Here is a 27,817-nt window from a genome sequence, read left to right as displayed (position 1 = left end):
CCATTGAGCATCTGCGGGTCAGACCACCACCGATCATACATTGATGGCATAGTACAACCAATGTAAATATCTGCGTCTGCATAGGAAACCGAGGAATGTAGGGTTGATTCTGAATTGCTACTCTAAGGCAGTAGTCTCCAACCTGCGATTCTCCTGTTATTGCGTGGCATGCTGGGAGTTGTAGTTTTGCAACAGTTGGAGAGCCAAGAGCTTAGGAGATGTAATAGTTAATATGAAATTAATATAAACGCCTCCCCCCCTGCCCTCGGAAACAGCATTACTATTGGCTGTGTCTGGTATTGCAGCTCCGCAAGTGAATGAAGCGGAGTTAGACAATGGCGGCAATACTGGGGAAAAAAACACTTTCTTTTCTAACCTCCTACTACCCTCTTAGGCCGGGGCTTCATGGCGATTTAACGTGCGGGAGTGTGATATTGCATGCAATGTTAGTCCATTGGATCACGTGTACACGCAATGTTATGCGTCTGCAATATCGCAAAGGTAAATCAACAGATCACTAGAGGTATATAATACACTGGAGGACAGAGCAGACGAGAGGACAAGTATGAGAGTCACAGAATTGTGGCGATTTATAGACCTTGACCAATCCACAGATGAGTTACACACAGTTACACACACATGTGACCTGAAAGCAGGGTGGAGCTAAACTGCTGTCTGTTTCCAATGGCAACCCGCAGTATTCTAAAGCAGCTCTGGCACAAAGACCATAATGTGCAAATCGAATACGTTTTTTTTTGTAGACTTTGTCAACTGAATGATTCTTCTTTGACCTTCTAAAACTATGGCCGCCCTTAGAAAGTTTACTGCCGCCAACCTAGAAATAGTTGCTGCCATTCTGTGTAGCTGAAAGGGTGTCTGAAATTCACAGTAATGAAAATCTGACAAGAGGGTTAAAAGCACCATAAATAATCCCTGAACATTCAAAGTGAACCTGTTGACTCCACGTGGTAGAAGCAGCCATTTTGTTGCGTGATGTACCTGTCAATTAGGTTTTATACACTGCCTTTAATGGTCTCCGTTTGATGTAAACGCCGGAAAAAGCTCCCAACGTGACCGATGTCTAAAAGTGCCACTCATCACCTATACATCACGAAAACCTATAGAAATCCCAACGTATACTGCCCCAGAGGGAGGTTAAAAGGGCCCTCTTTCGGCCTACATTGGTATAATGGGAGGCTATGGGTACGCTTGATGTATGCACCGACAGCTTGCCCGACACATACGTCAACCGGACAGGTTGAACACAGTGGGAAAGGGGCCGTAAACCCAGCAAACCATATTTTCAGTGACCTATCCATTATGAATAGAGGTCACTGGTCTTCAATCCATAAGCTCCATTCAGGAATCAGAGTATCGACTGGAGAAGACAAAATGGCTGCCTCTCCTGTTTATAGACCGGTACTCTTTAAAATGCAGGTCAGTCTTGGTTTTACAAGTAATGCGAATTTGACACCGCAATATTTATTCAGTATTCAAGAGAATGGGGGTTGAACTGTTCGAGAGAGACATTTGCCATCCGACGAGGGGAAGCTATTCTGAAATCAACCTCAAAGACCGCTCTTTAGCCCTTAGACTTCACCACGTGCCACGTTTAGCATTTTTCGCCATGATTTCACCCGGTTTACCCATATATCATTATTTGATGACCAGAAAAAACAGGCACTTAGAGCTGTGGTGGACGTTCACAACATGATCAATATTTACCCTTAAAGGTCCCTCCACCATTGTCGCTCCCATTGATCGGCTGAAGAACACTCATGGGTCTACCTTAGATAGGTCCTATTCTGATATAACAGAGCAATGCACATGAATCACTGTTTTAATCCCTATGAGGTTCTCTTACGTAGAACCCCATTATTTACGTCAACCTCGAATCTGGAACCAGCAACAATCCATTGAGGCACCAGAAAGATGTCGGACGTCATATGTATAAACTATAAAGGGTAAAATTACGTTGAGAGGTTGAAGCTTGGACTAAAACACATATGTTGGGTGATCGTGGTCTATGGGGAAAAAGAAGAACATGGTGCCGAAACATGTCATGTGACTAAAACCAACCAAAAGTTGACACCTACGTAGACTCTTCTCCACACAGTCACGTGACAAAAAGCTGTATGTAGCCCCAGTCCTTAAAGTTCTCTCTCTACATATAAGGTGGCCTAGACCCTAGATTCTCAACCTGTGCTACCCAGAGGGTACATGCCATGTCTCTAGGGGGTACTTGGCTTAGGAACGTTGTCAAAAACTGGTCTGGAGTAATAAAACCATTCACTGGGAAAAAAAATATTTGGGTTTGTCTTAAAGGGAATGTTGATAAGTTGGGACCGTCATCCAACGGTGGGATTTATAAATCTAGAGCGAAGGGAACATGGAAGAGTTTAGCATAACAACCAATGAGATGGCCAGTAGTCTTTATATAACCCTCCGGTAATATATAGGTTGCATGATTCCTACATGGAGCCGACATTATACGGCATGATCGGTTTCCTAGAAGTCACAGTTGTGCTGAATGAGGATGGTGATATACAGGTGGTTGTTTAGCACCGTAAAAAGAATTGGGAAAGAAAAATTCTCCTCGAGGAGAGTATTAAAAGCAATATATACAATTCTGTCTTTAGCCGCTTCTCTGTCGGTACATTTGGCCTCGGCAAGAGCTGTCGCCCGACATAGCACTAAAGAGGTAAATAAATATTGTCTCTTCTGCATATATAAAATATAAAATCTGGTGGGGGATGGGGGCTGGCGACATGCTCGCTATCTGCTCTCGGACGTCCTTCGTTGCAGGGAGTGGGCACATGAGGAACAGCAGGCTTGTTTGTAATAGGCGTAGACACAGAGTCGAGCTTGAACCACTACAGCGCAGTTGTGATACCGATCACGGCAGTTTTCATCTGGATCGGGAAAGACAAAAATGATCGCAGTTGAGAAAAATACAAAAAAAAATTACATCGTTAATCACGTGCTACATGGACATGCAATTTGTGTTTTTGGAAATCATGTGGGGTGATTTTTAGTTTTTGGAAATGTCATTTTCATCCATTATCATACGAGTTATTTATATATTCCGGCCCCAAAAATGTATTCGGGACCATGAAGAACTTTATAATGGATCATTCCAATGGGAACCTCCTATCTTTTTGTCTGGAGTTTCCATTTTAATGGGGGTTTTCTAGGATCTTCAAGTTTAAGGTTCATAGATTTAAAAAACCCTTGTTTTTCTTCACTGTCCATATCCTCCTTGTTCACACAATGGAAAATTTACGCCGATTCAGATGCGTTTTCTGCATTACAATCAGTGTGAATTCCGCTTAAAAAAAGTCTCCTATTGCTTTCATGACGAAATAACGTGCTGTGTGAACATAGTCTAAGTGACATCACATCGTTAGTCATCTGACCTAGTAAAGAGATGGCACTAATGACTGTAGTGCGCTACATGTACATATACAGTGTGGTCACTTGACTTGTTCACATGACCACCAGATGTGACAACACTTAGGTGGACCGGTCCAGTGATCATATCGTTTACATGAAAACTCAAGAACCGGTCCTGAATTTGTAAGAAAGTGCACCAGTAAGATTCTCTATTTGCTAAAACAAGTGTTTCTATGTCTTAAACGGAAAGATTTGAAGATCCCGAATAACCCTCTTAAACAGTTGGTTTGGCTTTTCTCTTCCTATAACAGATTATTATAAAAATTTCTATAATGCAAATTAAGACAAAACCTCATCCGCCAAGGTGGAATACCCATTTTAGTATTAAGAATGCCCCCTTTTCCAAAAAGAGCTGGTCGCAACTGCAAATAAAACAAATGTCTACCGCATAAACAAGGAAACTGAGTTAGAGCTGCTGGGCCCCAATGCAAAATCCGTAACAGAGCCCCACCTACGATAAAACAGATATCTTCTTATGAGGCAGAGCGGCCTTTGGGACCCCTCCGGAATCAGGGCCAAGTTACACCCGAGTACCCCTATAGCTACACTCCTGCAAGTGTAACATGTTCTAACAGTGGTCTAATACAAGCTGGCTATTTTACCACTGCTGAAACTAGCCATAAGAGAACTTGGAAAGTCAGGAAAGACACAGATCCGTGTCTCTCCTGCACTTTTCTCTTCAGATCCTAAAACTGTTGATCCTGTAGTGTTGCAGATGTTGAGTATCTAGTGCAGTTAATCTTCTCTAGAACATGCAGGTTGTAACCTCCATGGGTTATCCCGACGTGGCCCATTCGTTTAGCTCCTGTCAGAATCTCTCCGCTTAAATCGGGAGAGGCAAGGGGGACATCAGAATACATCTTTATCTCTCCCAAGTGAAGCCAAGAGAGGCCCACATGAGCCAAAGGAGTGCTGCCTTCATTTCATCAATCAGTGGAAGTCTCAGTGGACGGACCCCCACCAAAGAGATCTTCAGACATGTCTCCGATATTTGTTTTTGAAATGTTTTTGGATACCTGTGAACTACTACATCAGCAAGAGAAATCATTGCTGATATTTTCGGAGGTCCACTTCCGTAAAATGTTGGGTTGGACAGGTGGAGTGCCATGATGTATATCCTAGATGTGTGTGTGTATAATGTAGGGGTAGATGATAAGGCCTCATAACGTTAATTTGGAATATCAGCGACACATACCTTAGTCCACAATTCACTTCAAACAAGGACACACGTGACACTAAGCTCCGCAACTACAGCAAATACCTATTATGATTAGGATTAATTTGAGTATCTATAATGATCAATCCGCTATCGTCGACTTTTTCGCACTGCAAAGCGTTTACTACTGTTTATTAACCTCTGAGCTGCTGGAGGGGTCTGCAATGTAAAGTCAGGTCAAGGCTGGATGGTTTTCTTCGCTCTCCTCACCTAGTACAGAGGAACAAGGCTGCGTATTGCACACTTTCTTCTCATCCGGCTTGGAATCCAGGTCACACTGTTGACTATAGGTCCTGTCGGCTGCCAAGCACCGCACCTCTCTTACCTGAATGCCACTTTCGCAAGACTGTGAACACTAGGGGAAAGGAGAAGATAAACCAAGAACAAAAAGTCAACTGGCAGAAGAACAACATTGTAGATCATAAAAACTCTCGATAAATGACATCACGTAGGTCCGTATTTCCCAGGCATTAAGAGTGAAATTAAACCCGACGTGATCCTATGTCACTTTTTTAGGTTATGAGGATGGTGGTGATCCCAAACTTTGATGCTACTCACAGTGCTCCATGGAGTTGTGAACCAACGTGACCCACAAGGTCCAGCATTGCATGACTGTAGACTTGGTGGCTTCTCAAGATGAGCACACTCCGAAGCATCGGTCACATTAAAGTCTGAGCCCATTTTGCTTACACAGATCACATCACGTCTCTGTGAACCTTCATCGCAATCTGTGGAGCACTGTAGAAGGGGAGAAGGAATAAGACTCCGTAGGTCCAAATGACCTGATATTTGTGAACTAATAAACTGAAGTTGGACTACATACCTGAGACCAAGGTCCAGTGTACCACTTGATTGTCCGCTCACACGGCCCACTGTTGCATACTCGCATGTCAGAAGGTTTATTTCCAGGGCAGCCATCTTGGGACTCATCCATAGGAGAACTAGAGAGACAGAAGACTGAACGGCGCTGGATCCCTGTTCCACATTCTGAAGAACACTGCAACACAAAAGATAAAAGTACTACACGTAAGACACCTAAAAGGGGTGGTCTAAGATTAGAAAGAAAAAGAAGAGGCTTTAAAAGGTAGGCAGAGAAGACTTACTGTGGTGCTCCAAGCATTGTGGAACCAGCTCCGAACACATGGTCCCATATCGCAGACCTCGTTGGTCCTAGGACGGAGGCGGTTGCTGCATTCCCCCTCACCAATGACATCTCCTTGGTTACTGACACATCTGACATGACGGGTCTTTTGGCCAAGGCCACACATGACTGAACACTGTAGATAAAATACAATAGATGTTCTTAAGAATATGAAGACCATACCGGATTTTGTAGCATTCTGGGCTTTTTAATTTTTTGAAAATTTTTTTTTTATCTCCTCTTCTAAATCTTATTTATTATCCATTATAGATAATGGCTAAATATTTCAGAATCTATAAAAGGGTCGTTCTTTACCGTAGTCCAGTTGCTTTGGATCTCCCAGTGGCTACAGATACGGAGTTGACATGTCTGAGTGACATTCGGCTTCTCCAATTGGCCGCATCTCTGTGGATGAACCATAGTAGTCCGGTTTGCATACATCTGCCGACACAGGACTTGCCGATGCTGTATTCCACTCCCACACGTCCTGCTGCACACCGACCAGTTACCAACATCCCAGCTGAGGAGCAGTAAAGAACATGAATTTACATGCTCAGTTGCAAGTAAAGAATCATTTTTATCTACTGGGGGTTGGATGAAACTAGAAAAAAAAGGTCCGCTTCAGAAATGGCGCCAATCTTGTCCATTGGCTCTGTCTGGTATTGCAGATATGAAATTGCCTATTCTACTTGCGGCGGAAGCACTCTGCTCATATGTTCCTATAAACAGCACCACTTTTGTATATTACAGAGAAATTCTTGGAGTGGTTGTCTAAAGGACTAGGGTTCCTAGCGTTGTTCTCCTAATCCTATGAAGCCCTGCGAATTCCGTTCTTGGATAAACATTGTGTAACAAAGCAGCCAATTTGGAATAAAGATCTGTTTCGTCAAACCCTGCTGGCTACTGGTATACAATCCATCGTAATTTAGACAGTTCGGCGGCCTTCCAAGTTTAGCTGGGCCAAAATCTGTGTTTCGACCAAGGCTGTTTGGCATGAAGAGCCCTTCCTTGGAAAACGTTTTTTGGCCGACATTAAGAAATACTGAAGTTGAGTGAAAATTGCTTTAATATGTATATTAAGAAACTGATCTACATCTCCTCGGCTTTAATGATTGGAAAATTAGAATCAGACCAAGCCTCAAACCATTCCTGATCCACGTTGCCAAGCCATTCTCAAATTCTGATAGACCCTTTCCATTTCACCTTCAGTTCAATTCAATTCAATCTCCCCTCAGTGAACCATGTCCTACCTACAAGTATTCTAACAGTAAGTGAAGCAAGGCCACAGCATTTTGTTTGAAGGTACAAGTAAGAGTATATTCACACTAAGCAGAAATTTCTTCAACTCGTCTATTTATCTGAAAGGCATTTTCTATAGAAACCGCCCATTCAGATGTATGGGGCGTATTCAGTTGCAGAAATTTCTGCAACAAATCAGCCGCATGTGAACATACCCTAAAAGATTCAAAACTATCAGCAAGTCTTTCATTCTCCTGCAGCACCTCCACAGGGGAAATTAAATACTACATGGTGTTCATTAAACTCTATGGGCCAAATATGAAATACAGACACCCGGGTCCTCCACAGAAAGACTCTTTGTAAACGTTCTCCATACCTAATAGGTGAGGGTCCTAAATGGGGAGTCTCTGCTATACATATAGGATGCCCTAAAAATGTTCTAGTAAGACGACCTCTTTTACATTGAAGCTTTCGTGACTAACAGGTGATCGCCATAGGTCCTGTATTCGGCACCCGCGGCAAGCAGCGGATTTGATACCAGGAAGCCTCCTCTGGCCAAAAATTTCTGTAGTATTACATGGTGTTCCGCCTCTATGACTTAAATATGCCGTAATAGGGCAATACTGCCCATAGTAGGATGGCAAAACTAAAAGGTTCGGTGCTCCTGGATTTGGAGCTGTGTAATGCTTAGTTTCCCCTGCGGTGGCACTGCAGGGAAGGCTTACTTTCCGCACATATCAGAGCTGATTGTGTGATCAACTAAATGTCAAGGAACCCTTCTAACAAATTTAAGTTAATAAAGTTGCCTCTTTTAAAGAAGCCAAGTCAATAACTACAGCCTTAATGATCCATCTTCACATGTGAATGAGAGAGGACAAATGTGAACATTTCCTGCCAGTTTAGGATTTGTGCCTCGCTGACGGTGAATGATCGATATTGGTGAATAATAAACGTATAAGGTTTTGGGCTTACAATGCTGGGCAGGGCTGGGTGTTACAGGCCTCCTCCTGAGGGAACGGCTTTGTCGATGAGTCACATTCTTCCTCATTAACCTCATCCAAGGAACTTCTGGAAACACACTGGTAAATGGGGTACCAGAACCCTGAGAAGAAAGAAAAAAGAGAAGAGTGTCACAGAGGGTCCCCAAATACTGGGAAAAAAATTATTCCATACTAAAATACGCGGCACAATCCATGCCTTCAGGAGAACCACACTCCGACGCGGAATAAATTCGGATCAAAGTCTGTGGAGTCCTCTGCGTAAAATGTGTGCGACCCATTTCTTTTTAAAAAAGGGAAAAGGAAGCGTAATGGTGGCATACTACCACCCAAATAATCGTACTATACTGTGCCTAAATAATACCACCGTACAGTGCCCACATGTAGACCCTACATAAGTGCCATCTAGTGCCTCAATAGCAGTGCTATATAGTGCCCAAATAATACCACCGCATATCAAAGGAGGTCAATTCAGCAAAAATCCAAGAGAGAAGAAGTTTAAGGTTCCTAAATGGTGGAGGCTTTGGGGCAACAGCCCACTTTTGTCCATGGCATGATCCAGTCTCGGCTTATACTTCAGCCATTCAAGTGCTAGGGGGAAGAGAAGTTATGGTCTCTTTTGTTCCAGAACCCATATAATTTAGGAGAGTGGTTAGGGTCCAAGGAAAGGGGCACGTTAAATTTTTGTTAAACAGTTTACACCATTTTCATCTATAAAAATTAACATAAATTAGACGTTCCTTTTAACATAGAACTGATGTCCGAATGACGAACTTGTAGGTATGTGGCACTCACCTTTCCCACAGGTAACAGAACATGGTGTGTTCCCAACACGTCTCCAGAAAAACTGAGGCTGTTCTGGCCAATAGTGAAGAGGTGGCGCAGAAAGAGGAGGGATTCGAACATTGCGCTGCAGAGTGCCAGCCGGTCGTGGTGGTGGCCTTGCTTGAGGTGGTGGGACCCGATGCCGTTCCTCAACAGGGTGATTTCGTAAGTTGGTTTGTGGGAGGGAATCACTGGATGGCATTGATCGCAGAGATCCTACAGGTAAATTATATATGGCGTGTGAATCAATAAAAGTAAAAAAACAAAAAACTCAATATGGCTGCCATCATAGGTGGTCACCCAGTTTTCCAAGACTCCTGAACAGTAAATCTTAGTTATGCAAATATACATCCCCTGCTCCCCCTATAAACTAAATTCGATGTTATCTACAGTAGACTTGACACCCAGCTAGCTCCACACGTCAGAGGGTACAAAACATCTATTATTTATGTGGCTCTTACCGTATTCCTGCTGCGGGACGTGGGGGACGTGGCTTGGATTATCAGAGCCGGATGGTGAGGAGACAAAATACTGGAATGAGACTCCAGGATTGTCTTGCTGAAATATCATCTGTAAAAGGAGGGGGGGGGGGGGGTTTGTCAAATAGTTTTTATTTTGTACACCGGAGTGGCCCGGTTTTGAGTAGGGGCCCTTTATATACAAGAAAGATAGACGAATACCCTTCCGGTGCGTATAAACAACAAAGATGCCAAAACTTTCATAGGGAACATTAGGCCTCAATATTTCTATAGTGTCGGCTACAATTAGTCCTAAATTCAATATACGTTTAGCTTGCAGTAAGAAGCAGTTAACACTAGGTGGTGCTCGAGCTCCTATTTGGACTACTTTAGGAGAACTCGGGAAGAGTAGTGGTGTTGGTTGTGTGAAGCAGCAGTGGGATGTAATAAATAGATCTAAAATGTGTAACGTACAATCAAAAAGTTTCCTTAATATCCAGAACATTGCGGTAGGTTAGAGTCGACCATGACATAGGACTGCAGGTGACATAGGACTGCACAATATGACCTCTTAGTCACATCGGATCATTGTCCTGGATGTCATTAGCACTCAATAAACAAACTGAATAGCATTTGTTTTTGGCCCCCAAATTGCTCTGTGCCGCAGCCTGGAAGCCACTTGTACACAGCAAAGGTCAGATGTCTCGCAGTAACAGTGCTTATAAAATCACTTATTTTCTGTGTCAGTCCACAATGCTTTGCACTGCAGCATTTTCCAATTTGAGGGGAACTATTGTTCATCCAGGTTTTCCTGGTTCATAATTGAAGAATTACCAAAAGTACAGTGACACACAAGCAGAACAGTGGAAGAAATAAATAAAGGAGGCAAAGCTCATATAGCAGATTTTTAAAAACATTGCAGGCATTGTGATTGATCAAAGACCTCAGTGATTAAAAATCTTGTGTATACAGCTTCTATGCAGACCTATGTGTCGCTATTGCTACAGACTACAAACAAACCCTGTGTGTAGTCTGATGCTGCAGTTTTGGGATACCCATTCCGTCTGCCCCTCCTTACCTAAAGACAGTAGAAGAGGGGTAGATGTAGCAGAGTAACACATGACTGTAGGATCAGACTACATATAGTGTTTGTAACCATGGAGACACATAGATCAGCATTGGAGCTGTAGACCTAAAACGAAGATTTATTTTAATTAAAACTATTTGCAAAGTTTCTTTACTTCTTATATTAGATGTACTGGAGCAATGCAAAAATTGGTTGCCAAAGTTACTATGTCCAGTTAAGAAATCACATCCCCCCCCCCCTTTTAGGATATTCTGGGTTAATAATCCACGTTCAGGATTCTCATCCCTCAGTCCAGAGTCTAGAGCGGTTACAAAAAGTTTCACTCTGGAGGACCAGTTCTGTAATACTTAATTTCCCCTGTGGTGGCGCTGCAGGGAAATTAAACACTTACTCTCAGGTTTCCCCACAGATCCCAGCTGATCGCTGAGGGTCCCAGCATGCAGACACTTTGTGATCTGCATTTTGTCAAGGAACCCTTTCAACAAGAAGGGATTGTACAAAGCAGAGAACCTCTTTAGGAAAGCAAAAAATCTTTGAAGGAAAAAATGTCTCCATACGTAGACAAATCGAATTTCCAAACAATTCGCTCATCAGTCAACAAAAGGATATGAATCATTATATAGATTTATACAAGCAACACGGCGTGATTATGTCCCAACTAGGGCACAGGTCAGCGAAGAAAAGCAAAGGCCGTGGCCCACGGATGTCCAGCTAATTCCAAAGCTGTGGAGCGATGATCTCACCGTCCGAATCCAGAGCAGCTCATATCTCCTGCTGGAACCTCCGCGCCAGAGATTATTTTCTTGCTGATCACATTTGTTGTTTTGGAAATTTTTGGTGTTTGGATAAACTTTCTGCGGCCCCGTACAGGGATCATCGGAGACCGAAGGGATATGACACTTATCAACGTCCCCAGTCCTGTCGCCAAAAATATAATCATTTTATTTTACGATGCCCAGACATGGACTATGACAAGGGAGGTGAAAGATGGGCTTGTATGAAAAACATAACTTTTGAGAAGTGAGATAAGAAGCGGCGCCTAAATTGTTTTACTAGTCGCCCGATTTTCTTTTATATAGGACATGCTCCCATCCTAAGGAATCTGAATCTCTGCATATGACCCCCATCATCACACCCAAAAATATATACAGACCCACTAAACTAATACACACGCCAGATACTCGCCTCTCCTCATTCCTGCATCTCCCCCGGTGCCGCGGCAGACAACTTCCTGATCCCGGCTGCGGTGGTATTGAGATTGAAGTGGACTGCAGGAATGAGGAGAGGGGTATTGTCGGGATGTGGGCCATCCGGGAGACTTGACAGCTCTTCTGGGAGTCTGGGAAATTTGGCCTATTTCCGGGAGACATTTCAGGAGAGTAGCAAATAAAAAAATGTTGGGGCCAACTGACCCACAAGTTCCCAGCTGGCCCAGAACTCTAACGGACAAATCTGCCTAGTTACCCAGCGACACATCCCCTGCTCCTATATTTTTGTATAGTTAAGCCAATAGGCCATATTGGTAGTAATTCTGTTTTCCCAGAAGAGGACGATTTATTATTATAGGTGATATTTTTATTTAGAGGGAAATGTTTTATGGAATCCAATGCTCCAGAAATCCCCACGATCCATAATCTAATGATGGACGTGATCTTTTGGCGGTTCTCTTCCTTTCCAGGTCAACTAATTTACTAAATTGAGTGAAATTCCTTTAATTTGGCATCCAACAATCCAAAAAGTCTGATAATTCGGCACTTCTTTTTACCACAGGACTAACATATGATGTGGAATTTTGCAAAACCCGAAGTAGAGGACTGGACAAAGAACCAATCGGAAAATTCCTTCCGAAATACCCAGCGATAGCAGCAGATATTGTGTTCAAATTTTATATCTTCCTGGAGATTGTTTACTCTTACAATTGGATCCTATATACCACTCTATGACCGTTTGATAATTCGGAATATAACATAATCCAACACCTCTAAGGTCCTATTTCAAGCCATTATTTTGGGCTTTCTTCGTGAAGGTTCTTTACCCTTACAAGCGAGATCTATAAACTACTCTATGACCACCTAATAATCCAGAATATTGGATAATCTAGGATTTATCAGATCCTATTGATGCCAGATTAAAGGAATTTTACTGTAAAGCTATTATCCAATTTATAAAATATACATAAATGAGAAAATAATAATTTATATACATGTTATTCCTTAGATGATGTGGAACATTTAAGCCAGTACATTTAAGCCAGTACTAATTTTTGTTAAAACAAGACCCAATATTTTTTGAGGACTGGGGGATTAAGCAATTTTGGGCAAATTAGTGTGTGTGTGCGTGTGTGTGTGCGTGTGCGTGTGCGTGTGCGTGTGTGTGTGTGTGTGTGTGTGTGTGTGTGTGTGTGTGTGTGATATATATATATATATATATATATACATACACACACACACACACACACACGTACATACACACACACACACACACACACACACACACACCCACACACACATTTTGGGTTAAATTCCTCAAGGATTACCTAATCTCATAAAAATCTTATAACATTTTTACTCAAGGTGCCACTATACTTACTAAAAAGACTAAAATTTTCATTCCCTTTAAACAGGAAATTTAGGAAAATTCTGTTCCCTAATATTGTAACTTCCAAATAAAACCAAACTTGGAACTCTGGACTCCAAGAAACTTTTTTACTTTTTATTTTACAAGATTTGCCCGGGACTCCAGCTCTGGGAAAGCCCCTGACATCACTATCCATATATGGACACTGATGTCAGTGGCTTCCCCAGAGTTCGAGCAGAGCCTATACTGGTGCTCCACTCTGGGACACCGGCAACGGTGTTGCCCCTGACATCACATTCCGGTCCAGGAGGATCCGCTGATGTCACTGTCGGCAACGCTCTGGCTGGGGATTCCACTCCTAGAGGGAGCCCCAATGGAGCTATCTACTGGGGGGTGGGGGGTGGCACTATCTCCAGAGGGCACTGTGGCAGCATCTCCAGAGGGCACTGTGGCAGCATCTCCAGAGGGCACTGTGGCAGCATCTCCAGAGGGCACTGTGGCAGCATCTCCAGAGGGCACTGTGGCAGCATCTCCAGAGGGCACTGTGGCGGCATCTCCAGAGGGCACTGTGGAGGCATCTCCAGAGGGCACTGTGGAGGCATCTCCAGAGGGCACTGTGGAGGCATCTCCAGAGGGCACTGTGGCAGCATCTCCAGAGGGCACTGTGGCAGCATCTCCAGAGGGCACTGTGGCAGCATCTCCAGAGGGCACTGTGGCAGCATCTACAGAGGGCACTGTGGCACTATCTTAAAAGGGGCTTCCCAATCTTGACATTTGTGTGTCTGCCAAACGCTGCTAACTGAGCTGCCGGACTGCATTTAGCGACACTCAAACTGGAAAACTGGATTGTTGAAATAAGCACGTGTAGTATTATTATAGTAATGTAGTATTATAGTATTGCTATAGTAATGTAGTATTATTATAGTAATGTAGTATTATTTTAGTAATGTAGTATTGTTATAGTAATGTAGTATTATAGTAGTGTAGTATTGTTATAGTAATGTAGTATTGTTATAGTAATGTATTATTGTTATAGTAATGTAGTATTGTTATAGTAATGTAGTATTATAGTATTGCTATAGTAATGTAGTATTATTATAATAATGTAGTATTATTTTAGTAATGTAGTATTGTTATAGTAGTGTAGTATAATAGTAGTGTAGTATTGTAGTATAGTAATGTATTATTGTTATAGTAATGTAGTATTATAGTAGTGTAGTATTGTTATAGTAATGTAGTATTATAGTAGTGTAGTATTGTAGTATAGTAATGTAGTATTACAGTAGTATAGTAATGTAGTATTGTTATAGTAATGTAGTATTGTAGTGTTATAATAGTAATGTAATATTATTATAGTAATGTAGTATTATTATAGTATTGTAGTACTGTTATAGTAATGTAGTATTGTTATAGTAATGTAGTGTTATAGTAATGTAGTATTGTTATAGTAATGTAGTATTGTTATAGTAATGTAGTAGTATAGTAATGGAGTATTGTTATAGTAATGTAGTGTTATAGTAATGTAGTATTGTTATAGTAATGTAGTAGTATAGTAATGTAAGATTACAGTAATGTAGTATTCTTATTATAGTAATGTAGTATTATAGTAATGTAGTCTTATAATAGTAATGTAGTATTATAGTAATGTAGTATTATAGTAATGTAGTATTATTATAGTAATGTAATATTGTTATAGTAATGTAGTATTATTATAGTTATTATAGTAGTTCAAATAACTAATTGATTAACAATAATTTTGTATTGTATCAAATTTGAAAGGAATGCGGCCCGTCAACTTCACGTTTTTTCTAAATGTGGCCCACTTACCCGGTGAGTTTGGGACCCCTGGCTTAGACTATAGCTTATCCATAGCACTATGTATACAGATGGATGGAATAGCATGAACGACCATGTTGTGGTTCCAGGGTCAGGACAAGAACAGAATTTCAACAAAATGTTTATAGTCGAAAGTCTAGGTACATCCAACTTGTGTCTTGAAGAAATCTTATCGCCCAATAACAAAGCATTTGGTCTCACCAAAGATCTTGACTCGTCTGCCTGGCCTTGTCTACGGTTTCTCTGTTCTCCTTGCCATGACCACCTATGAGGTCCATATGTTAATCAAATTCTGCAACTTTTTCCAGAACTTCTGTTCTTTCGGGAGCCAAAACCTGTCTACATTGTGCCCACCCCAGGCAGCAGCAAGCAGTCCTTCTCTTTCATCGCACATGAGGTAACCTCAAGCTTGGCACAGGGTGCACAACTGGTGAAATCACATTGGTTGTAAATCATTCAGCAGAGGAGGTTTGAATTTGACCACATTTGGCACGTGAGCCCCAGAGATAAGTACAGTGTAAGCCAGCTGTTAGAGATGAAAAGAGAAAATTGCTAAATAGCCTGGGAATTCGGAGCCACTTGCCCATGAACATAAGGTGTATATTGCAAAAAATATTCAGAAAGTTATGACCAAAGGAATGGGCCCGATACCTAGGGTCACACAATGCCATACTTATAGAAATTCTACAATATATTCTATACGAATCGGGAGTCTATAAAGCTGGACATGACCAATACTGAGCCTACATACTCTTGGGGCTACTAAAAAGATTCAATGAACTAAAATTGATCAAACATATTTTAAAAATCATCTCGAAGCATACCGAACATACTACTTGAGGTCTTGTGGGGTGTTCCTGGTGTGCAGTGGTTAGTACCTACTAAAAGTGGTCCAAGGAAGGTCAACCGGTGAACCGCCGACAGGGCCGCGGGTGTAGGGAGCAAGGGCTAGCACGTCTGGTCCAATACCATAGAAGAGCTACTCTAGTACTACTGGCTGGAAAAGTTACTGCTGGCTATGATAGAAAGGTGTCAGTACACACAGAGCACCACAACTTACTGCATATGGAGCTGCGTAGCCGCAGACCGAGCAGAGTGCCCATGCAGTCCCTTGTCCACTACTGAAAGCGCCTACAACCGGTACTTGAGCATCAGAACTGGACCATGGAACAATGGAAGGAGGAGACCTGGTCTGATGAATATCATTTTCTTTTACATCTTGTGGACGGCCGGGTGCGCCGCTTACTTGGGGAAGAGATGAGACCAGGATACACTATCGGAAGAAGGTAAGCCAGTGGAGGCAGAGTTCTGTTGGTAAACCTTGGGTCCGGTCATTGATGTGGATGTTGCATTGACACATAACACCAACCTAAACATTGTTATAGACCATTAACACCTCTTCATAGCAACGGTATTCCCTCATGGTAGTAGCCTCTTTCAGCAAGATAATGCAGAATGCTACACTGAAAAAATTGTTCAGGAATGGTTTGAGGAACATCACAAATTCCCCAGTGCAATCGAGTATCTGTGGGATGGGCTGGAAGAAGTCATCGGATCCATGAAGGGCCCACCTCACAACTTTGAGGAATGTAAGGATCTGCAGCGAACGTCTTAGTGCCAGACACCAAAGGACCCCTTTAGAAGTCTTATGGAGTCGAAGCCTCGATGGGTCAAAGTGGTTTTGGTGGCACGAGAGGACCTACACAATATTAGTCAGGCGATTTTAATGTTCTGGCTAAACTGTGTAGTATAGAAAAAAATGTGATGTGCCAGGAATATATTTTGAGAAGTTATACTCACATATACGTCAAGAGCTTCAGAGGTGGGTCCAGGGGCAATGAACGATTCACCTTCTTGTTCATCACGTCCAGGTTGGGTGTAGGTAAAAACAGTGCTTCCTGCTTCATATTTTCCTGGTGGGTCTATGGCCCAGTTACCGTTAATAATGGATTTCCCCGATCGATTTCTCAAAGCTGAAACAGGTTTAGAGGTTCTGAGTTTCAAGATACATACAGACATATATAACAGGATATACACCCAATCATATGTCATGTGTGCCCTCGTGCAACATTATTCTCTTATCTAGAAGAGTTTTGAGTTGCTCATTTATTGGAGTTCTACCTTTTTCACCTACTGAAAGTTCTACGTCACTTACTTCAAAAACTTCATCTTACCATAGTTTACATGACTGAAGTTCATCCTACTAAACTTCCATTTCCTTGACTTAATTAGCGTTGACCAATATTAAGCTTTAACATCCTACAATCTTAATCCCTTCCATTCTGCATCCTTCCCTTAAATATCAATGTTTTAATTACTCAGGCTTCTTCTATGTAAATCTACTATATCCAAACTTGTCTGAATTTCCACCCCCGGGCCACCAACTGAGCCAAGTTTCTACTCTACTAAAACCTCTGAGTTCTTCATGCTGTGAAGCTTCCAAGTGCCTCGTCCTGAAGATGTTCTACTTTATACTGACCTTAAATCTACAAAATAAAAGTCTACATTCTATGGGTCATCTATAGAGTCCATTGCACAACCAAAGTGACCACTGGGCTTCTAGGCCTCTTTCATGTGGATCCTGACCCCCACCCCCCCCCCCCACAAGTGTTCGTGAGATAGTACTGGATTCCTAACACTGTCCCGAAACGGCATACATCTGTGATTCTTTCTGCCTGACTTCTCTTCTGCAGTGCTGATTTACAGACCGTAGAGGCGATATGGGCACTGTGGTTAGTACATGTATATAATAAATTCTCTTCATGGCCCATTTTTATGGCACGGTTATATGATTGGAGCATTTCATGGACACTCATGTACCTTGCATAATATCATGGGTAATTTTATGGCAGGCACAATGGTATGGGCAATTCTGTGATAATTATATATTAGGGGTCTAGCACTATTCTTTGGTCTACACTACTTCATGGGAACAACCGTGAGTAATAGCTGTATGGTGGCTCCACTTTTTACATATTGGGTGGTTCTAGTGTAAGCTTTAATATTAAGATGAATTCCGGGTTGTCATTGTAGTCATAAGATCTGGGCACTCAGAGGACTGTCTTGAGAATAAAACCAAGCATAGAATACCTATACTACCCTCACTAACCCATGGTGAAAGTTGAGCCAAGCATTGGTAGTTGCCTCAACCAAAAAATATATAGGTGCCCAACACATATTGAAAGGACTTCATTGTTCCACCACTGTGCCATGTATTTTGTACCTAGGTAGTTAGGGCTCCAGGTAAGTTCTCTGACACTGATCTGCGTGGCACCTTTTGGAATCTCTAGAATTTTGTGGTAGCCAATAGGAATATTCGTGTCCTTGAATGTCCCCGTGATGAACTTGCATGTAGTGCCATCTCCACCACACACTCCACAGGTGTCCAGGGTACTATTTGATCCTAATATACCATCACAACCCGGGCTCTGTAAAAAGGAAAAACATTGTATTATTTCTATAGCCTCCTTTGGCAGAATGTTTAATAGAGTACACAAAATACAGGAAAATGTATAGGATAAGCTCTATCGGTTTCTTCCTTGAAGGTTGACCAGTTTACAAAAAAAGGTTTTTAAAAACCCAATTAGGGCATCATAAAAGGAGGGTAGTCCTTCATTCTTGACCACCATTGATTAGCCAGAGTCAAGAGCAGCTACAAACAACGTCTCTCTCTGGAGGACCCGGCGTAACAATTTCAATGAGCACCATGTAATACTTCATTTCTCCTGTAGTGGTGCTGCAGGGAAATTAAACATTTATTGCCAAGTTCCTCCACAGATTACATCTAAACTCTGAGGGTCCCAGCATCAAGACACCCAGTGAACAGTCATCCTTTCTAACAAAAAGGCATGGTACAAAATAGACAACCCCTTTAAGCCAAACAAATCAAATTCAATCGTGCTCATTGATCTGAATCCTGAGTGCAGTCGCAACTGATCCGCCCAATGGGCGACAGCACTGGGGGACTGTCCAAGGTGAATTTGATTCTTAGTTGCTGCCCCCTACCATTAGATAAACTGCCTCCTCTTCTAAAGGGAACAATTTGGGTAACTTGCCTATATTAGGGATTTGCAAAAAATATATATTCATGTAGCTCTGTGGTAGGTGAGGACACAGATGTAACACGTTTCACAGCCAGGAACTGGAGAGGAGTCTATGGGTTACATTGACCCAAATTCTCAAATGTACTGTATATTGGATCTGAGATCAGGCAGCCATGTGTTTATAGAAGTCATTCCAGAAAATGTTTCCACATCCTGAGTGATAATAAATTATATATAAAAGGAATATATTTTAACTGTGAAAAGATAAGCACTTGTTAGGTGGTAGTCTACCAAACACGGGTAAGCTGCTTAAAGAATGGAATACTTAAAGGAACACTCCACACTAACCGGAGACCCTCCCTAAGAAGGCGGAGCATGACACATGGATTCTCTTTTTGTGGTCTTTGAATTCCTGTTTCGTGAACAGACTCCTCAGGCCCAGCACTAGGCATAATACAGTATATATTAGTTTTGCCTAAAGTGTTCCCTTAATTTCACTCCTTTTAGAGTTCTATTAGAAAGATCGAACGAATACCTCGAGAGAAGACATATTGAAGAGTCGCAGCTGGAAATTCCTTTACGCTTGCAAAGATTAAGTTTGCTAGTTTAGCTCTGTAATTATACTGGCCAAGGCAGATTGGCTTGTTGATGTCTCCTTTGGCAATCATGCCCCCTTACCTATGTCCCTGCACATTGTATATAAGGGTTTAGTGCTTGTTTTTTGATACAATGGATGAATCTATATAGGACTAATCCTATGGAGCTTGTCCTAGGACTGTCAAGTCTAAAAACTGAAAAAATGGAGAAACCCTTTAAGTTTTCATAAAAATAAAAATGTGAATTATTACAGTTAAACATATTAATTATTGATACTTACAGCCCTTCTGTATGAAATGGTCTGCTCAAAAAGCAAAATGTGATGCTGCCATTATTAAATAGACCAACTAATAGTTTTTCTTCACCTTTTTATCCATGGGAACATTGGTTGTTATGGGCAAATGCTCTACTTTCCCTATGCACTCGTTTTGATAAATCTTACTCCAATCAGATTCCATTTCTTATTTTTCAGGGGCTTTTTGAAAAATAAGTGACCCGATATGTTGATATGGGCAACTGCCCATCTAAGCAGTAGTTTTCTGGGTTTCAAGCAGGCAATTTCAAGTATACATTAATCTATAAGTAGTGTATGAAGTTACCATGAATATAAACTGTGAAAGGTGTCAGACTAAGTATGGTCTCCATGTTATTTTGGGGTTCTCAGGGAAGGACCTCCAAAAAATTGGGACAAGGGTTCACATGAGTCCTACTTTGGACTACACCTACTCTTCATTACCACACACTGGATTGTGTAAATACTCCATCTCATATTTTCACTACATTTGTCTTGTGTTAATTTCTTATTAGGAGTTCGATACTTTTGGCCAACTATGCAGCTCATTGGTGTCTTGCTACATGTGGATCAATGCCCTAGATTTACGCTGAGAACAAGTTTTCTATGCCAGACCGATTCTCTGTAATGACTATAGAAAGGGACCTCATTAGAAGGGATGCAGACAATCCGACTCCTGGCATAATCTGGTGACTAAGTCAATATATTATAGAAGAAGTAACGGGTGCGAACCAGAAGATCTGGTGACCAGCAATTTTTTTTTTGTGCACATATAAAGCTAAAACACTAGACAGTTCAAAAGTATAAAAGAAATGTAATACTATATGTGGAATCTCTAGAACAGTAAATTATGCTTAAAAGGAGTCTTCTGTGTTCTCATTCCCTATTTTCAGTTCCTTGTCCTTATCCCTTTGTCATTAGCCTAGTCTCTAGAAGCAATAGCCTACAGCCAAAATATAATGGCCAAAAACATCACTGGTCAAATGTTCCTAAATAAATGGCCTAAATATAGAAGTAGCTGTCGCTACGGGGCCTTGAGTCTGAGAAGACCCACTCGGGTGCAGGAACGTCGATGCTTTCTGTGGGGAAAAAATAAACCGGGGCTCTCTGCATTATTATAATGTATTATATGGTTATATGGCACTACTATCCATTGAGTGCAACTCAATAAATGGTTGGTTTGCTGTTATTTGCATTACTACAGTTCATCTTGTATTGGGGGCGCATTCCTGACATTGCTATCAGACCCTATGAATTCCAGTTATGCCCCTGAAGAAGAAAAGACTATAGGGTTATTTCTACAACACTATGTTCTGACATGTCAATCAAACCTCAGTGGGGGTCTAAAAGAGATGTATCTCACGTTGGTGTCCAGGACAAAAATATTCCTGCCACTAGGTATCTGTAACACCCGGTTCACTTATGGACCTTGGAAGTTAAAGTGGTCGTCCACTTTGGACAACCCCTTACAAGATGAAAGGATCCGGATGATGAGCTGGAAAGCTGGTATGGGAATACATGGGCTGTCCGGGTAATGTATGGACACACCATGGCTGATAGAGAGGATTTCCAAGTAGGAGACCTTCCTCTAATGTGGTCATATGGATGGGGGTGGTCTACAGAAGACAACTCTTTAAACATAATAGCTTTTTCATATACGTCAAACATTTTGCGGAAATAACCCTTTAAAGAGATTGTCTATGTTAAAAAAAACGGTTTGTGTAGCCTCTTATGGGTCTCCATCCCAGTGGCATAACCATAGGGGGTGCAGAGATTGTCACACCAGGACTCTAGCACCTACCCCATAGGAGGTGACCAATACTATAAATTAAAAAAGTGTGAAAGTTGGAGGGCCCTGAAACAAATTTTATATTGGGGCCCAGAAGCTTCAAGTAGAATGTCCGTAGACTCCATAAAAACTCCAGGATCTATTGAGGCTACACAATTTTTTCATTTTTTTACAACTTTCCTGATGTCATTTTGAGAGTCTTCTGGGATATCAAAAACATTATTAATAGCTAGAACATAAATTTTGGGTTAAATTATGAAATATGTTTTGAATTAGGGGGCAGCACATTCTTATGTTCGATTATTTCCCAAAAATATGCTGGTTTTAATTAGAAACTGAAGGCTGTAGAGACCTGGGCTCTCTACAGAGCGAGCCGGATATCTTTCCTTCCACTAAGTCTCTAGGGGATCTGGGCATGGTACGGGTTAACAGAAGCTCCGTGTTTGGCTGCTGTGAAACATCCCATTGTCTTCCAGCACAGTCAAGTACTTTCTCTGGAACTGGATCAGTGGTTCTGGCTCTACATCACAAGGACTGGAGGTTTCGTACTCTCGTATGTGGTCTCAATAGTTGGCGTAGACCATCTCGAATGTTTGGAGTACAACTATGTCTCCTACGGATCTGTCTGCGACCATGATACCTACAACCTTTTCCCAGCTTGATCTCCTCAAAGAAGAATTAATCACACTTCAATTCCTAAGGAGCCTGTTGCCCAAGGACTAATGTTGCTTTTCTAATCGGCTGGAGGCAGTAAACTCATCTGTTATCTTCTGCCATTTTTACACTTAAGAATTATTTTTTTTCCGATCCAATAAGTTGTAATACATCTCGGTTGGATACTAAATTGCCTCATATTTGTATTTATAAAGTCTGAGCAGTAGGGTGATCCGTAGGTCAAGGACAACCTCGGAGCTCAATGGTCCGGTTTAGAGCTTTTTTATTGATTACTAAAAAATAGGGGACATTGTAATCTGCACAAAAAATTCTTACTCTCTGAAGGGAATTTGGTAATTTTTTCCCAGCGTGCAGCAGCATCTCCCTACGCCCCATGTCCGATCAGACTGAAGAGAGAGGAGGCGAACAGCCCCTTTAAGGATTTACCATACATTTCCAACATTAAAATCAACACTGCGCACAGAATACTGTAAAGAAAGAATGAATCACGTGCAAAATATATTAACATTTATATGCGGCAACAGAATAACAAAATTTTCAGGAAAAAGGTGTTCGTATTGCGCAAAAATAGTAAAACAAAAATAACTACCTAAATTGCGGTTTCTGAATTCCCCCCCAAAAAAAGTTAATCTATAAGTTATATGTATCCCAAAATGTTGCCATAAAAAAAAAAAAAAAAAAACCTCGCAAAAACAAGCCCTCATATGGCTGTTAACGGAAAGTAAAGTTGTATATGGGTTTTATGATTTCAGCAGAAGTTTCCGGACTATGTGGTAGTATATAAGGCTACATGAAGGTACAGAGTAGCATAGATATGTTAAATCAGTAGCGCAAATGGTCATTTGGAACAAATCTGTGGTTGTCCATAGGACTGAAGGTAAACCTGAAATTTTTTGATTTTTGATTTTTTTTCCTAAGGCTGTGGCTTCACGGCGACAAAGCTTTATGGTAAAATCATGCATTACTACATGTATTTACCATTTTTATTTGATAATTGAGTTAATTTTTTTTCTTGTGGTTGTTTTGACAGTCCATCAAGATTACACAGTACTGTAGCGTATATGGCGGAGTTGCAGCCCTAAGGGGACACTTTATATAAGCTCTGAAACGTAGTGTGTGTAAGTAAAGCCTGCAGCCGTCATTACTCTCCACAGAGGCAGCTATGTTCCTGTTGTGGTTACAGCTGTATGGTTACGAGGCATTGCCTTCCAACGGGAGAAATATAGGAATCAGTGTAGTCATTTAAAACCCCCACTTTCCTCGTTCCCATTTTCCTTTTGTGGGCTGTAAATTGAGTCCTGTAACTCCACATAAAAATGCAACAAGTGGTACTAATGACGACGCCTAGACACAATGTGTTAACAATATGTTCTAACAGTGTAAACACTCAACATCCAAAAACTACAGTAAAGTAGAACAAGCATGTAATCCAGGGACAAATGGCGGATAGAGGAACATTAAATTCATGGTGGTGATGATAGTTGGGTAAAAAAAAAAAAAAGACTTGGCGCTAACAACTGGAAAGGGGCAACAGATGCCCACAGGTCATGGACTAATGTGATTTACTAGGCCAAAGCGAAGAACAAATTCAATTTGACCAAAAATATGAAAAGCCCCAATTATATTAGGTGTGAAAATTACATCTCAAGTTGACCAGACATCAACGTTGGCATCAAAGTTGACCAAATCTCAGGAGCTTCATAAAGCAATTTATCGCCTAGCACCACCAATAATGATCCTCTCTTATAAAATGTTGGTCGAAACAATTATCGAATGTGCGTCAACATCTCTCCTGGTCAAACGATGGTATGGAACTGGACAGGAATTCCCCATGTAGACAATAGAGAGAACCTCTCATAGGAGAAACATTGTCATCTATGGTCAACTGTCGATGATATCTGGAGTTGGAGTCAATAACTTTGATAAGCGTGTCTTGAGTTGTCATGTCCTCTTGAAAACGTACTATCTTGTGTCTGTGCCGTGTCACTAGAGGAGGTGTTAAAAGTCAATAGTAAGCTCTGCCCCTAAATTAGCAGCGCGCCTCTGACAAGTGACACCAGGGATGGTCCTGCTGGGTGGTCTACAAGACCTCTACAGCTTACAGTGAAATCTTACTCTTCACCACCCTGAAATTTGTACAGTCAGAACCTGCTCTTTGCCCTCTCTCGGTGCATATGTCCTGCATGTGACATCTATGAGGCTGGATTATTTGGTAAAGAAAACAAGCCCCATTTAGCCTTCTGAGGGTAACCAGATTAATGAGTCAGCAGCTTCCGTTTTGGGAACAACAGTTGCTGTACGAGAGGGGCACTTATTTATCACTTCACTGTGTAACAAGAATAGCAAGTACGGGGGCGGGCTGCACAGTGAATAGATAACAAGCTCACAGTGATGGAGAGTCCTACATTGACTTGTAATGTATGGGGGAGGCTGTCCTATAATTAAAAAGGGAAACGGTGATGTTTTCTGTTGTTATGGTTTTTTAGGCTTTTGTGGCAATGTAACCGCATCATTAGTGAAATGCTACTGAGCCGCTATGTCGTTGCTGTGGTCTCTTTATCCCTTCACAAGGTGGCACTTGTGCGGTGGTGTAGATCAGCCACTGTCTGACAATGTATGGGAGAAGATAACTACGATATTCTGCATTGGAGAAGAGGGTGTCTGACACCGAAGACGTCATGTGAAAATTACAAATCACAAATTACATTTATGTTTTATATTATTTTTTAGACTTAAAAATGATGCTATAAAATTACTTGCCGATTACGGCAGTAGTGAGCCATGTGGTTTTACCGCGAATTGCCAGGGTTTTGCGATACATTCTTTCCCGGCATGGCTTGCGCAGGTGAAGCTTAGGTTTTAATGTGCTCCACTTGTGGAAGCATGCAGGCTAAAAATTTTATCACAAAAACTAGGCAATTTGCTGTAAAGGTACATGCAGTATTGCACTGTGGCACACTGGTGCCACATGGCTGCTACGGGAAGGGGCACACTAATAGCAGGGCCCACCCATATAGGACACAGATGTGTTTCCTCTACATTCATAGGGTAGCTCTTCATCTAAAAGAAGGTAGCCCTTCATCTAAAAGAAGGTAGCCCTTCATCTAAAAGAACCTTGCACACGTCATTAGCCACAACCATTCGAAGAAGCGGATGCAAAACCTGAATTAGGTTGCGGGATCGCTCGTGCGGTGAACCTATTTATACTCTCGCCCAATTTCTCATACCACTTAGTAACTATGTAAAATTTTCTGGTTTCATTATATTCTGCTTAGTAGAATTGTATGAAATTTTTTTCGGTCTCCCGATCAATGTTATGTAACATACCCTTAGTCACACCATAACGGTTTAGGATAGATACTTTACCGGGCTCTTGTTTTTGGTCTTTTGCTCCTCATATGGATTTTATATTATGTTTAATGTATTTATTTATCTATATTTTATATTATGTGGGTTTTAATAATTGTACGCAAATAAAAATTGAATTTTTATTAAGGATTCCTTAAGGGCGGGTTCACACGTGGCGGAATTTCACTGAAATTCCGCTGCGGACACTCCGCAGCGTTAATCCGCAGCGGTGCCGTTTGTCCATTGACTTACACTTTAATTTAGCAGTGTTCGTTTAGACGAGGCGTAAAATTCCGCTGCGGAGCATAGGCTGCGGAGCGGAATTTGGTGTCCGCAGCATGCTCTGTCTGTTGCGGAGCAGTGGCGGACTGGTTGCGGACTCATGGCGGAATTTCTCCATTGACTTCAATGGAGAGTCAAAATTCCGCAATGAAGTCCGCAGATCTTATGTGTGCTGCGGAGCGTATTGTTTTTACTACCATGACATTTCTTCATTCTGGCTGGACCTATGTATTTCTAGGTCTACAGCCAGACTGAGGAAGTCAATGGGGCTCCCGTAATGACGGGAGCGTTGCTAGGAGACGTCTGTAAATAGTCACTGTCCAGGGTGCTGAAAGAGTTACGCGATCGGCAGTAACTGTTTCTGCACCCGGGACAGTGACTACCGATCTCAATATACATGTATCTGTAAAAAAATATATAAGTTCATACTTACCGAGAACTCCCTGTTTCTGTCTCCAGTCCGGCCTCCCAGGATGACGTTTCAGTGTAAGAGACGGCTGCAGCCAATCACAGGCCAAGCACAGGCTGCAGCGGTCACATGGACTGGAGCGTCATCCAGGGAGGTCGGGCTGGATGCCGAAAGAGGGACGCGTCACCAAGACAACGGGCGGTAAGTATGAATTTCTTTGACTTTCACTAGGGAAAGTGCTGTCCCTTCTCTCTATCCTGCACTGATAGGGAGAAGGGAAGCACTTTTCCTGCAGTCCGCAGCGGCCAGTCCGCATCAATTTTCTGCACATTTTGTGCAGATCCGCAGCAGAATCTGCAACGCAGATTCTGTGCGGCATTGATGCGGACAGTTGCGGAGGAAATCCGCCACGTGTGGTCATGCCCTTATGCATTTTTTCGTGTGTCCAAATTTAGAGGTAGATGGACAACCCCTTTAATAAATACCTGGCTATTCAGGATCCAGTGTAACAAGTATTGGTTGAACTTGATGGACATGTGTCTTTTTTCAGCCGTACTAACTATGTAACTATGTCATTTTTAAGAAAATTTGTTATAAATGCCAAGTCTGCCTTATGACCAACCCTATCCGTAAGCACAAGGGGGCACTCTTTATTAGAGTCAGTATAAAGCTATGTTCACACAGGCCGGATTCGCAGGGAATTCCGGACCAAAAAAAACATACTAAATTGTGCAGACTGCTGGATTAAAAAAAATACACCGTAGGTCAATTTCTAAAAAAATTTGCCAGATTTTTTCCGCAGCATGTGGATGAGATTTGTTCAAGTCTCATTCACTCTGCTACTACTGTAATATGCTGCAGATTTTCCTAAGTGAAATCAGTTGCAGAAAATCCTCAGTGTTTACGCTACGTGTGAACATACCCTTAAACCAGGTACCACTTTGCAAATTGAATGCAAATTTTTAGATTTTTTTATTTCTGCAGTTGTCTGCTATAATATTATTGAAGTCTAAATGATAACCAAAAACAATGGCGGGTTGCAAAATTGTGCCATCTTACAGGTTGTTGGTAACATGGCAGGACTCTTTTCACCTGCAATGAACACTTGGATCCATACAAGTAATTGATTAGAGAAACCTAAGAAGCCATATAGTGTTATTCCTACAGGACTAATAATATCAGGGAGATGATAAAAGTTACAAGCCGCTTCCTCTGCCTAGATCTCCGCCATTAAAACCAGCGCTGCAAGCTGCGTGCCACATGTCAGGTTTTAAAATCGACCCCAGCTGTGTCTACTGCAACTTTTAGTAACTGCAAGGTCTGCCGGGGTGATTTTATGAGCACCGAGGGCCAGCACAGGGTGCCCGCTCTGCCAGTCAGAATAATAGGCATGCAGACAACCTGGCATTTACATTGACATTAGTAGGCCGCTACTAATGGCATGATTCCTAATTTACACCATGATTAATCTTGTATTAACGCACTCGGATTTATTACTGGGAGGTCATATGATGGCACCAAAAAACCGGATATACGTATCCTGACCCCTCAG

At 41.7% G+C, this 27,817-nt stretch overlaps 1 protein-coding gene across 1 annotated transcript in view; it reads right to left on the bottom strand.

Annotated features, from left to right (window-relative positions):
- Nucleotides 1-1,470: 1,470 nt before the first annotated feature.
- Nucleotides 1,471-27,817, bottom strand: part of ADAMTSL4 (ADAMTS like 4) — a 107,586-nt gene continuing 81,239 nt past the window's right edge. The window contains exons 7-17 of the mRNA XM_075844759.1: nt 18,054-18,258; nt 16,631-16,803; nt 9,334-9,442; nt 8,843-9,088; nt 8,022-8,151; nt 6,126-6,330; nt 5,773-5,946; nt 5,493-5,666; nt 5,228-5,407; nt 4,880-5,024; nt 1,471-2,912 (exon numbers count right to left, since the gene is read on the bottom strand). Coding sequence (XP_075700874.1) covers nt 2,776-2,912; nt 4,880-5,024; nt 5,228-5,407; nt 5,493-5,666; nt 5,773-5,946; nt 6,126-6,330; nt 8,022-8,151; nt 8,843-9,088; nt 9,334-9,442; nt 16,631-16,803; nt 18,054-18,258 — 1,878 coding nt within the window. The 3' untranslated portion in view covers nt 1,471-2,775. The remainder of the gene's footprint in view (nt 2,913-4,879; nt 5,025-5,227; nt 5,408-5,492; nt 5,667-5,772; nt 5,947-6,125; nt 6,331-8,021; nt 8,152-8,842; nt 9,089-9,333; nt 9,443-16,630; nt 16,804-18,053; nt 18,259-27,817) is intronic.

Source organism: Rhinoderma darwinii, chromosome 12 (genome assembly GCF_050947455.1).
Source record: "Rhinoderma darwinii isolate aRhiDar2 chromosome 12, aRhiDar2.hap1, whole genome shotgun sequence".
NCBI classification, from domain to species: domain Eukaryota; kingdom Metazoa; phylum Chordata; class Amphibia; order Anura; family Rhinodermatidae; genus Rhinoderma; species Rhinoderma darwinii.
Note: the sequence above shows the minus strand (reverse complement) of the source record. Positions and strands in the feature narration are given on the sequence as shown.